Source organism: Taudactylus pleione, unplaced genomic scaffold, assembly GCF_031769625.1.
Source record: "Taudactylus pleione unplaced genomic scaffold, aTauple2 ptg000376l, whole genome shotgun sequence".
In the NCBI taxonomy this organism is placed as follows: Eukaryota; Metazoa; Chordata; class Amphibia; order Anura; family Myobatrachidae; genus Taudactylus; species Taudactylus pleione.
The window spans coordinates 5329699-5343353 of record NW_028284777.1 but is presented as its reverse complement, the minus strand read 5'-3'; the positions used below and the strand labels follow the sequence as shown (position 1 = coordinate 5343353).

At 45.8% G+C, this 13655-nt stretch overlaps 1 protein-coding gene across 1 annotated transcript in view; it reads right to left on the bottom strand.

Moving 5' to 3' along the window:
- PTPN13 (protein tyrosine phosphatase non-receptor type 13) overlaps positions 1–13655 on the bottom strand; it is a 383825-nt gene that overhangs the window by 148843 nt on the left and 221327 nt on the right. Inside the window, exon 9 of the mRNA XM_088445047.1 lies at positions 2020–2107. Coding sequence (XP_088301173.1) covers positions 2020–2107 — 88 coding nt within the window. The remainder of the gene's footprint in view (positions 1–2019; positions 2108–13655) is intronic.

Here is a 13655-nt window from a genome sequence, read left to right as displayed (position 1 = left end):
ATGACCCTTGTTGACTGGTTTCAGAGGATATAAATGTATAGGTTAATGAATTAAACTTATCATGAGAAGACATAATAATATAAGATTTATTTGACAATATGGTTTAGTTTGGTTGGAATTTTGCGATTTCAATAGATGTAAATCCCTTACAGGCGCATCACAGATCTTACATCCTTCTACCTGGTCTGATGCCAGTCTATTGGTTACTCAGGACCCGGTGTTAACCCCTCCTTTACATTTCTCCCCCCCTTCCCTGTAGGTTTCTTTCTCTGCCTTTCTTTTCTGCATCATATTTATTTCTAATTTTGTTAATATGCCATGTTTATATACCATTTCCCTAGGTGTAGCTTCATGGTCATTGTTATATTTTGCTCTTACTTCTATATACCTGATACTCTTTGTTATGACGTGTTGTCATTTTCTATAAACCTGTAAATTTAAAAATGAAATAAAATCTACTTGAAAAAAAAAAAAATAAATCCCCTACACATTCCCTTATTTTACAAATAATTGCTATCTCCAAATGGGTGTTGTCTTCAGTCCTTGTAGCATCGCCGATCCTCTCTTTGCAAAAAAAATAAATAAAAACTACATACATATGATGACTCAAGACTTGTTCCAAAGAAATCCCATCACGAATGACAGGTTAATCAGGTAATTCTATACAAACATAAAGGCTTCACTCTGATTGGTTAGAACACACTGCTTCAAACCAATCAGATAGTCTTTTCTCATGACCTGCAAAAATAATATTATTCAAAAATAAAGGAGTGCTAGTATTAATAAAATTCAATATTTTAATTTAAAAAAGTATACATATACACACAAATATAATAAAACTACTTTGTACCTAAGTAAAATACCAAAAAATAACTTCTGATTATTTCAGTAAGTTTCCAAACTTAGCTCATATGATTGCAGTGCATTCAAATTGCAGAAAAAGTAAACCTTGCATAGACCTAATTAGGAGCAGCCAGTTTGTGTCCTTATTTTAAAAGAATCAAGGTATAGCCAAAATATTCCCTTGTCCCCAAAGTATTTTTTCATGATCTGACCAATTACAGTGAAATGTATTGAATGTTCTAAAAATGTTGCGGTTATTGGCACTGTATTAAATATGGACACTCGCAAATCAACATAAGAGTGATGAAAATGAAAAACCAGAGGCTTAAACGTCTTTGCAAAACAGCTTGACATCAATAAAGAAAATCATGTTTTCCTGGTTTTCAGTTGCTACAAACATACGTTTCTTTACCATTCTAAACTCTTCTTGCTTGTTTACATTAGTTTTACTTACTCCAATTGCCGGCTGCATGTCTTTTACCATATCTCACTCCATCTGAAAACTTAATTGCATGCCAAGTTCTACAATAAAAATAATCAAAGAACAGAAGAGGAATGGGCAGGAAAAAGTCCCACGTAGGCTTTATTTGTGGGTTGAGGTATAGGGCTAATTTAAATTACATCAAGCAGGACGTGCCAATATAAATAGTGAATCTGAATAGGCATCAGCCCTATGCAATCCTTCTCTGGAACCATCAGAATATGGTGTTTGTTCTAACCTTTTCTTTCTTTTTGTATTAAGGAATATGATATTGTATCAAGTGCTTGGTTTGAGCCACTGCTATAACTTGAAATGCAGGTGTTTTATTTAATTCTATCCCAGAGAGATGGTGCAGAAGAATAATCAATCCAGCCTTTGCAGGTAATTACATGACATCGCCTTTGTAAATATAAAACCCCATTCTGAAAGTCTCCTGTAATTCTGTGAAGCCAAACTATGGAGAAGAAAAGACAGGATACCTATTTCAGAGATAGAAAAGCAAAATATTTAATGAACCTGCACCCAAAAATGAATTTTATATTTTAGGTAAAAAAAATATTTTTTCACACCTGTATGCTGATTTAAATAATTGATATTGGGCAACATATTTACAGAATTTTATGGACAGCCAAAATTGTATGTATTTCTCTTTGTCAGTTGGCAGCATTGGTGACTGGTAGAAATTTATTGATTACCTTCCAGGATGCTGTGCACGATTTGATTCCTCTGCTCCAGAAAGGACTCCTGTTGAATCATATCTGTTCAGTCCTTCAAATTTTCTCCCTTACAAATAAACAACTGGTTAATTGTGTACTCTAAATCTAACTAAAAGAAATTATTTAAAAATTCCCAAGCATATACACCAGCAAGTGGAATATAGATTGATTTTTCTTTATGTTGTTTCCTTTTCCAGCTTCATGATATATCTTTGTTATCCAGTTGTGTATACATTTTATAGTGTTTTATATTAGTATGTATTTACACTTGTTTGCATTCCTACAATGTTTGCCTTTCTTTTGCTAAAACAGAATTGCTAAAATGAACCATTTTATGTAAAAGGTGATGCACTTTTACACATTTTTTTATTCAAGTGAATTGTAAGAATCATATTTTAATAATAACAATGCATAATGCACTGGCTCAAACAGTAAATATTGGCAAGTATATAGCATCCTTTAAATCTATCCAGGCATATTATATAAGCCAGATATATAAACTAATAGTTGACTCCTCCAAGATTTATTATCTATTTTGATCATCACGGCCACTAACATTGCTAATTTTCCCTCACAACCCATATAGGTGAATAGGAAAATTAGAGATGTTCGGGTACCATATTCTACTGTGGTGTGTACAGCTGAACATTGTGGAGAACTAATTTGCCCACTTAGGGGTCAATCCAGTTAGGTTCGAGTTTGGAGAAGCGAGTTTGTTTTATGAAACTCGCAAACATCGCACGAATATGCACTCCCGAGAAACGTGAGGTCCAATTAGAAATGCCTATTTGCACTACTCGTGGGGAGGGTGAGCAAATTTTCTATAGCATGAGACTTGGGAAAACTGTATAAAAAAGTGGGGAGACCATCCTAACCCCCCAAAAAAGTAACAACTTCATTAGCAGAATCATATACAAGGCTCTTAGTGGGCATAAGGAAAGTACTGGAGGTTTTTAAATGGTGAGAAATAGCGGATTTGGGATTTTTTCTTATAAATGCAGAAAAGTAAAATACACTGATAAAAAGCAATCTTTTTCCATTTAATCTCAAAAAAAAAAAAAAAAAAAGTTATTCTGTTTTAATATGAGGCCACTTTAAATATATGAAAAAAAAAAACCCTGTAAAAAAAAAAAAAAAGAATAAAAAAAAATACATTTTTTTTATTAAACAAAATCATAATTGTATTAAGTTTTGGGTGCCAAAACCAACAAAAAAAATTGAGGGTAATTAGAGGTAATTTCATTTAACGTCCACAATTATTGGGCTAATTAAGCTAATTGAAAACTTCATAATGCCTAATTAGTTATTAGGGGGGAAGGGGGTCCAAGGGGTTCTGCACTGTGTCCTGAAATTTTTACCTCAAAATAAAGATTTTCATTACGTTTTTACACCCTCAGGAGGGTGTGCAAAAAAAACACGATTTCTCTCTGAAAAAAAATACCAGTTTCTTAACGTATTGCAACTGCAATTCACAGTGTGAATTCCCCCATGAAAACAGCTAGCACAAGCCAACTCACACCTAATTGGATTGCCCCTTATTTTACATAATAAGTTTGTTCTGTAATTGGCCCATGATTTAGCAGAGTTATCTTTTTACATTGAAAAGGAATGTACAGTTAGCAACACATAAAAATTTAGTTTTTGTGAAACTATAGGATGATCATTGCCTCATCTGAAACCTTGTGAGGAAGTATGCAATTAATTGTGAATATGACTTACACTATCTAGCAGCGGCGTATAAAGAGAGGAGGGGACCCGCGTGCATTACCCATCCGGGGCCCACCTCCTCTCTCCACGGTGGCCGCCAGCAGACTGAAGGCTGAATGCCGGCGGCCGCAGCATCGGTGGACTCTGGGCACTAGGCACTAGTCACTATACTACTAGATTACACAGCCGATACACACTGATCACTAAAATAAGGTCTCATCAATATTACTTTTAATTACTATTAATGTTCTTGTGGTGAACTTTTAAGGGACAACTGTCCTGTCGTCATTCCTCGACTTAATAACAGTATGTGTCAAACATGAAAAGACCTGATGCCGGTAATTGGGAGACTAGCTGTTACTACTGCTATGCCAATGAAAGGGAGTCATCAGTCACAAAACATATGCAGATACAATTACCTTAGTATTGCATAGTGATAATATATGCTTCATTCTGCCACTTCTACACGATCTTTTTTTTTTTTTTCTTCAGGTTTTTATGTTTTCATCAGGGGTGTAACCATAGGTATGGTGGCTCCATAATAAAATTTCCTCAGGCCCCCATAGGTCTACCTATGCCCCCCACCACCACCCTCCAGCCTTGCACTACTTACCTCCTCCTGAGCCCGGTACGCCGCTCAATCTCTCCTCAGTCAAGCTGGGAGGAGGCATGGCCGTGGTCCGGGAATGGCATCGTAGCCACGCCTCTTCCCAGCTTCTAGTGAGAGACGTATCAGAGGAGAGCCGATGTCATTTTTAATCAGGTGCTGGTTGTGAGTCAATCGGAACTCACGGACCAGCAACTGCTGCTGATTGGCAGCTGGTCCACGAGTTCCTATTGGTTTGCGACCGGCGCCTGATTAAAAATGACATCAGCGCTGTACTTGGCAGGGTGCAAGGGGTTGCTTGCTAGGCCGGTGGGCCCCCTAAGCACCCTCTATAGTTACGCCACTGGTTTTCACTATCCACTATTCAATGCCGAATAAATGATCTGCAAACATGGGTGCCATGGAAGTAGTGCAGTGATTTTCAACCTTTTTCAACTCGAGGCACACTACGTAAGATTTGAAAATTGCCAAGGCACACCATCCAGCAATGCGGCGTGCACGATATAAATAAACATATATTGGCTTCCACATAAAAAACACACACCCATTGGCCTCCACAGGAACAAAACACACTACATTGGCCTCCACAGGAACAAAACACACCACTTTGGCCTCCACAGGAATAAAACACACTACATTGGCCTCAGAAAAATAAAACATTTACACATTGGCCCCCACAGGAATAAAACACATATATATTGGCCCCAGAGAAAAAAAAACATACATACATTGGCCCCAGAGAAATAAAACATTCATACATTGGCCCCCAACGGAAAAAAAAAAAGGCACATACATTGGCCACCACAGAAAAAAAAAAAACAAAAGCATTGGCTGGCCCCCACAGAAATAAAAATGAAAACACATTGCTGACCACACAGGAAAAAAAAAAACCCACATTGCTCAAATCCCCCCCCCCCCCAAACAAAGAATAAATCACACTGGCTCCCACATAAAAAATAAATTTACATTTTTCTGGCCCTACCTGTCCCTCATCAGCTGAAGGTGCACACAGAGCAGAGCTATCTGCGGCGTCCAGGCCGGAGGGAGGGCTGGTTGGCAACATGCGTGCGTGATCTGTGAAGTCACGCCCCCACGTCTAGACAGATCAAGGCCCGGGCGCACCTGAGCCTCCCAGGAGAGCTCAGTGGCAGCGCTGCCCAGTCCGCAGTACACTCATCTGACAGTGGCTCTGACACCGCGGCACACACTGCGATTGAAAAACACTGAAGTAGTGCTTTTTAGATATAGCAGTTTTAGGGGCCTATTCATAAAATCTAAAAATTCTCTGCAGATAATTAGCTTTAGAACTCTCATGGAGTTCTAGCTAATTATAGGTGGAATTCATCATTCTACCTCTCCATAAGTATCTATTCTGAAAAGCTGTCATATTTGCGATGACAGCTTTTCGGGAAATAGATACTTTTCCCTGCCTACACTACCTTATCGCATCTGGAAACAGTGCTGCGCAATGCGCTGTTACATCTGTAAAACCAGCGCATGCGCAGCACTGCCTACAAATGCGTTAAGATTGTGTACCCCCCCCCCCCCGACCTAATGTATGGGGAGTGTGGAAATTAACGCAGGGGTACTTAGCAAGGAGATATCTGTGATATCTCCTGTGCTAAGTGGCTACATGAATACCAAAATAACGTTATTTAAGGAAAATGTCCTTAAAAACGTTATTTTAGTGTTGATGAATAGGCCCCTTAAGACACTGCAGAACAGATAACACACATCCCTATTTATCACTGCAATGTATCACTAAACAATTATAAAACTTACTATCCTATTATCAAAACCTATTTACTGTGAGGGAAATCTAGATATATACTCAGCTTTTTGTACAAACTTTATAAATAAGTGATACAAATACTGACAAAGAGGGAATTAGGAACAGTCGTGTTCAGTGACCTGTACCTGTATTTAGCTGACCACTGCATAGTGTACTTGTCAGGCCTCCTCAACAGCTTTGTCAGTATTTCTCATCAGCAATGTACTTTAATGTTCAATGTTTACAGACCATCAATGTTTTTCTTTGATGGTAGTATTTTTACCATTCGATGGTGGCATTCCAATGTTTGCCACCATTAAATGGTAATGATTCAATGGTGTCCCAGTGGTTAGCTGCTTTTTTTCATGTGACAAATGTAACATACTCACTGGGGGTGATTCAATTCAGTGCGATGATGAATTGCTCAGGGAAAGACTTCCTGTAGCTATTCAATTGACCATGCTGTAAACTCCCGACTAGAGGATTTCTGCTCGCACCCTCCTAAAGCTCTATTCAAATCACATTAACTGAATCTGTGTTCTGCAGCTGGGAGGACCAGGAAGCAGGAACACAGACCCTGACAGCCCCTGTCCTCTTCCTTCCAGACTCCAGGAGATACATTGCCCTATCGGAGGCAGGGGAAGGGGCTGCAGGACTTATTACCACCCTCCTCCCTATACTGAGCACAGCTGTCAGTCACTGGCGGTGGAAGGGGGTGGCAGTCCGACTCCGCCCACTAGAACCAGCCGCGTTGCTGGGGAGTTGCGCATGTGCAAATTTGGCTAACTGCACATGCGCAAACTAGCACATTGCTTGTGGTCAGTGGTCGAAGTGGGAATTTTTAAGTACGGGTATGGAAAATTTAAGGCTGTACCTATGTACGTGCCGAAGGTGTGTCAGAGTTCAGCCGGGGATCGGCCGTCCCTTACCGTCCCGCCGGCTTCCTCTGACTTCTCGGGCAGTCGGGCGGCTGGCGCGGCGACGTGGGAGGAGCTGAGCATTCACCCTGTAGCTGTGGTGTCAGGCGACCCGGTGAGTGGGGATCGCAGTTTCCATCATGGGTGCCGCCATGACACTTTCCCTATGTCAGTACCTCCTTCCCTGAGTGGCCCGGCTGGTCAGCTGATGCTGTGGGCCTATCAGCAGGCTTCCAGGGGTATATATCCGGCTCCTGTGCTCCAGGTAGTTGCCTGAACAATCATTGTCGCCGCTAATGTAACTAGAGGAGTCTCGTTCCAGGTTCCCATGCTTCCAGTGTGTTTCTTCCAGAGCTTCGGAGCTATCTCACCACAGTGCCTTTACTATCAACAGCCTGTGTGCAAGTTTAACCTCCATCTCTCCACAGGGCCTTTACTATCTACAGCCTGTGTGGCAGCTAACCTCCATCTCTCCACAGTGCCTTTACTAATCACCAGCCTGTGTGCAAGTTCAACCTCCATCTCTCCACAGTGCCTTTACTAGTCAACAGCCTGTGTGCAAGTTAACCCTCCATCTCACCACAGTGCTTTACCATCACAGCCTGTGTGCAAGTTAACCCTTCATCTCATCACAGTGCTTTACCATCACAACTTGTGTGCAAGTTAACCCTTCATCTCATCACAGTGCTTTTACCATCACAGCCTATGTGCAAGTTTACCCTTCATCTCACCGCAGTGCTTTTACCATCACAGCATGTTTGCAAGTTAACCCTTCATCTCATCACAGAGCTTTTACCATCACAGCCTGTGTGCAAGTTAACCCTTCATCTCATTGCAGTGCTTTCACCATCACAGCCTGTGTGCAGGTTAACCCTTCATCTCATTGCACCCTAGTGCATGATCTCCGGCCGGCAATCTGGTATATACTTCGTGGGATATCCAGCTGTTACCTCAGCCTACCAATAAATCTCCACACCTCTCTAGCCAGCACCTCAAGTGCCTTTCTCCAGCCAGGAGTTCTATCCCACTCCCCACGTGCCTATTCCAGGCATTACCCTTGGGCCACGGGTGTTTTGATTCTCTTTTCCCTGCAGGCCTTGGTCACCAAGTCAAAGGACCGCGACCTGCTTACAGGGAGCCACACAAGCCCATATCCCGCTTGGAAGGGTCACTGGCGAACACCTCCTTGTGAGTTAGACTCTGCACCATTGACTAGGTCTAGCCGACAACCAAGACATGTGGATGCGGAGATCATACGTCCAGGCCCCTCGCCTTCGCCTCCTCTCACAGCCTCAGACCTCGGCTTTCAAAAACCCGCCTCCCAGCGTGACAGTTTGTTCATGCCAAATGGAAGCCGCAGGTGCCCAAGGTACTGGGACTCTTCAAGAGTTAACAAGCCGTATGGATAACCAAGAGGCGGCACAGCGACATGTGGCTCAGTACCTGCAAGAATTGTCCGGACAGTTAATGACTATACAAAATACACTGGCATTTATGTACATGGCCTCACCACCTGTCGTTCCTGCTGGTTCTCCAGGGTTACCTCAAGGGGCTACGCCACAGAAGTCTCGTCTCCACTTGGCCACCCCTGAAGGGTAGACGGTACTCCCCAACGTTGTCGTGGTTTCATAAACCAATGTGAAATCCAGTTTGAGTGTCTCCCCCAGAATTTCCCTACCTCCCGGTCTAAGGTCGCCTATGTAATTTCATTACTGACTGGGGCTGCATTGGACTGGGTTTCCCCTCTTTGGGAACGGGCTGATCCGTTAGTTTCTAGATACGAAGACTTTGTGACAGCCTTCAAACGGATTTTTGATGAGCCCGGCAGATCGGTTTCTGCTTCCTCCGACTTACTCCGTGTCCGCCAAGGTACTCGCTCGGTGGGACAGTACGTGGTGCAGTTTCAGACCCTTGCATCGGAACTTAGATGGAACGAAGAAGCACTCAAAGCAGCCTTCCTCCATGGGTTGTCCGAAAGGATGAAAGACGAATTAGCATCCAGGGATTTACCTACGTCTTTGTCTGAGACTATTTCCCTCTGCATAAGGATTGATTTACGCCATAGGGAGCGGTGGGGTAATAGAGGTCATGGGGATCGCCCTCGAGATCGTCTGGCCTCAGGAAGTCAATCCTATTTCCCCACCTCCAGGGGTGAGGAACCTATGCAGATCAACAGAACCAGCAGAACCAACCACTGCCGAACGCAATCGGCGCTTTGCTTTCAAAATAAATTGTGTCTTTATTGCGCTGCCCCTGAGCACATCTTAAAGAATGGTCCCCTGCTGGCGGGAAATGCGAGACCCTAGTTGATGTCGGGAGCATTCAATTAGGGGTCATTTTTAAGCACTCCCAATTAACTGACAGCTTATTGCCTGTATCTCTTTCCCACCAGTTCAGGACAAGGGATGTTAAAGCCCTTATATATTCTGGTGCTGCAGGAAATTTTATTTCCAAATCTTTAATCCAGTCCCTTGGTATTTCGGTGGTACCTTTACCTGACAAATTACTGCTCTCCGGTGTAGATGGTAAAACCGTGCTAGGTGAATCCATATCCTTGAAATCCCAGCCCGTGACTCTCAGGGTTGGTTGCCTGCACCAAGAGACCATTGAATTCCTCATACTTCCTAAATCTGCTTACGAGCTGGTTCTGGGTTTACCGTGGTTAAGGAAGCATAGTCCTACTTTTGATTGGTCCAATATGCAAATTGTATCATGGGGACCAAACTGTTTCCATCGGTGCCTAACCCAAGTACTTCCTGTACGTACCCACTCTGTGCACCCCAGTACAGGTGCAAAGTTCTCCCCGACCGACAAGCCAAAAGATCCCTCTGTCTCCAGTCTACCACAGGCATATCAAGATTTTGCCGATGTCTTCTGCGAGCAGGCTGCTGATCAACTCCCTCCTTATCGGTCGTGGGATTGTGGAATAGAACTTCTCCCGGGGAAGATTCCCCCTCGGGGCCGGACCTATCCTTTGTCAGTTCCAGAAACAGCCGCCATGGCAACTTACATTAAGGAAAATCTAGCCAAAGGGTTCATACAGCCTTCCTCCTCCCCTGCAGGGGCAGGGTTCTTTTTTGTGAGCAAGAAGGATGGAGGCCTCCGGCCCTGTATAGACTACCATGGCCTCAACCAAATTACTGTAAAAAATCGGTATCCATTACCTTTAATTCCTGAGCTTTTCGACAAGGTTCGTGGAGCTAAATTGTTCTCTAAACTAGATCTTCGTGGGGCATACAATCAAAGCTGGGGATGAGTGGAAGACCGCCTTCAATACCAGAGATGGTCATTTCGAATATCTGGTAATGCCTTTTGGACTCTGCAATGCGCCGGCTATATTCCAAGGCTATGTAAATGAAATCTTTCGGGACATTCTCTACAGCTTTGTCATTGTCTATATAAATGATATTCTAATCTTTTCTAAGGATCTCCAAACTCATCGCCAACATGTTTGAGAAGTTCTAGTTCGCCTTCGAAAACACCACCTTTATGGAAAGTTATCCAAGTGTCTCTTTCAACAAACCACAGTTCCTTTTCTAGGACATATAATTTCTGGGGAAACCATTCAGATGGATCCAGAGAAACTGAAAGCGATCTCTGAATGGCCATTACCAAAATCTTTAAAAGCTACCCAACGTTTTTTGGGATTGTCAAACTATTATAGGCGGTTCATACCGAATTTTTCGGTATTACTACCATTACTAGTCTCACACGGAAAGGCGCTAACCCAGCCCAGTGGCCGGTCTCAGCCATACAGGGCTTTCAGATATTCAAAGAGGCATTCTCTACTGCCCCTATCCTTTGCCAAACCCAACTGGATAAACCATTTTTTGTGGAAGTGGATGCCTCTTCAGTGGGTGTAGGGTCGGTATTATCCCAAATTTCCAGTGACGGGAAGAATCATCCATATGGATACTTCTCTCGTATGATGTCAGTGGAGAGCTTCCAGCTCTGACAGAGCCAGAAGCTCTCCGGGGCTTACGACAAGTGAGACCCTATCCTAGGGTCTCGTCGTAAGCCCCGATGGTCGCAATGGTCTATGACCATCGCGACCATCACCCTAGCGGTCGTTAGAGCTGTGGGTGTAAACCCACAGCCTAACAACCGAAACAGAGGCGGCCGGTCAGGATGCAAGCGGCCGCCCAGTTTCTGAGCGACCGCTTGCATCCTCCGACCGCCTCTGAATGAGGGCCTATGTCTCACAGTAATACCCTTTGCAAATTATGCCATGAAGTATTAATGCCCCTTACACATCATGCCACAGTTAAGCTCTTGCGCAGCCTTTTACTGCCCCGTGTCCCTAAAACATCGTATAACCTACCTCTGATGAGCAACCAGCAGTAGCCTCTTACCTCCCAGTCAGCAGCAGCAGGTGTACAGCACCACTGCGGCCTTGAAACATCAGCTATGTATGTATGTATGGACTGGGTATGGGATGCCGGCGCTCAGTATCCCGACAAGGTTAGGACACTGATACCTGCCGATAAGTATCCTAACCCTTCCCCTAAAGCTAACCCTCCCTTACTGCAGCCTAATCCTAACCATCCCCCTAGCAGCCTAACCCCTCTCAGCACAGACGGCCCCCTTCCCTCACAGCACAGACCCCTCTCACCTCTCAGCACAGACCCTTCTCACAGCACAGACTCCCCTCACAGCACAGACCCCTCTGACCTCTCAGCACAGACCCTCCTCACAGCACAGACCCCCTCATTCTCACATCACTGACCCCGATCACCTCTCAGCACAGACCCCCTCATTCTCACATCACAGACCCCTCTCACCTCTCAGCACAGACCGTCCTCACAGCACAGACTCCCCTCACAACACAGACCCCTCTCACCTCTCAGCACAGCCCTCCTCACAGCACAGATCCCCTCATTCTCACATCACTGACCCCGATCACCTCTCAGCACAGACCCCCTCATTCTCACATCACAGACCCCTCTCACCTCTCAGCACAGACCCTCCTCACAGCACAGACCCCCTTTTTCTCACATTTATTGACCCTTCTCACCTCTCAGCAGACACCCCCTCTCACCACAGACTCCCCCCCCCCTCACAGCAGAGACTCCCCCCCTCACAGCACAGACCGTCCCCTTCCCTCACAGCACAGACCCCTCTCACCTCTCAGCACAGACCACCCTCACAGCACAGACCCCCTCATTCTCACATCACTGACCCCAATCACCTCTTAGCACAGACCCCCTCTTTCTCACATCACTGACCCCGATCACCTCTCAGCACAGACCCCCCTCACAGCACAGAATCCCTCTTTCTCACATCACTGACCCCTCTCACCACAGAACCCCCCCTCACAGCACAGACCCCCTTTTTCTCACATTTATTGACCCCTCTCACCTCTCAGCACAGACACTCCCTCTCACCACAGACCCCCCCCTCACAGCACAGGCTCCCCCCATCACAGCACAGACCCCCCTCTCACAGCAGACCCCTCCTCCTCACAGCACAGACCCCCTAACAGCACAGACTCCCCCCTCACAGTACAGACCCCCCCTCACAGTACAGACCCCCACTCACATCACTGACCCCTCCCCCTCACAGCAAAGACCCCCCCTTCTCCCCACAGACCCCCTCTCACATCACTGACCCCTCCACCTCACAGCACAGACCCCCCTCACCAGACTCCTCCCCTCACAGCAGAGACCCCCTCACAGCACAGACTCCCCCCTCACAGTACAGACTCCCCCCTCACAGTACAGACTCCCCCCTCACATCCCTAACCCCTCCCCCTCACAGCAAAGACCCCCCTCTCTACACAGACCCCCTCTCACATCACTGACCCCTCCACCTCACAGCACAGACCCCCCTCACCAGACTCCCCCCCTCACAGCACAGACCCCCCTCACCACAGACTCCCCCTCTCATCACTGACCCCTCCCCCTCACAGCACAGACCCACCTCACAGCACAGACTCCTCTCCCTCACAGCAAAGACCTCCCTCTCCTCACCGACCCCCTCTCACATCACTGACCCCTCCACCTCACATCACAGACCCCTCACAGCACAGACCCCTCTCACCAGACTCCCCCTTCACAGACCCCCTCTCACCACAGACTCCCCCTCTCACAGCACTGACCCCCCCTCACAGCACAGACCCCATCACAGCACAAATACCTTTCCTGACATCACTTACCCCACCCCCTGCTCAGACTGCTGTCCCCCTAGCACTGGGTCAGGAGCACCTTACTCCGCTCTCAGCTGCGTCCAGAACCTGATGTCGGAAAGGTCCCTCCAGCACAGGGGATAGGTGTCCTCCCGCCGGCCGGGCAGGTTTGTTCTCTCGCCGGGTCTAAAAAAAGACGGTGGTGGCAGGCAGCGTGAGGGCAGTGCGGCGGTGGGTGGGCCAGCGGCGGGTCTTTGAACAGTTTTGCCTATGCGGCGGTGGGTGGCCCAGCGGCGGTCACGGGGGCACAGCCATTTATTGACGGCCGAGTCCGGAATGAGGAGGAATGTGGTTTCCATGGAAAGAACGCAGCACACAGCGCCGCCATCATTTCTAATCTGGGGCTGTCTGTTAGCTAATTAGCTCATAGACCGGCAGCCAATCAAGAGACGCCGCTGCGGCTGCTCCTGATTGGATGTCTGTCCGGGA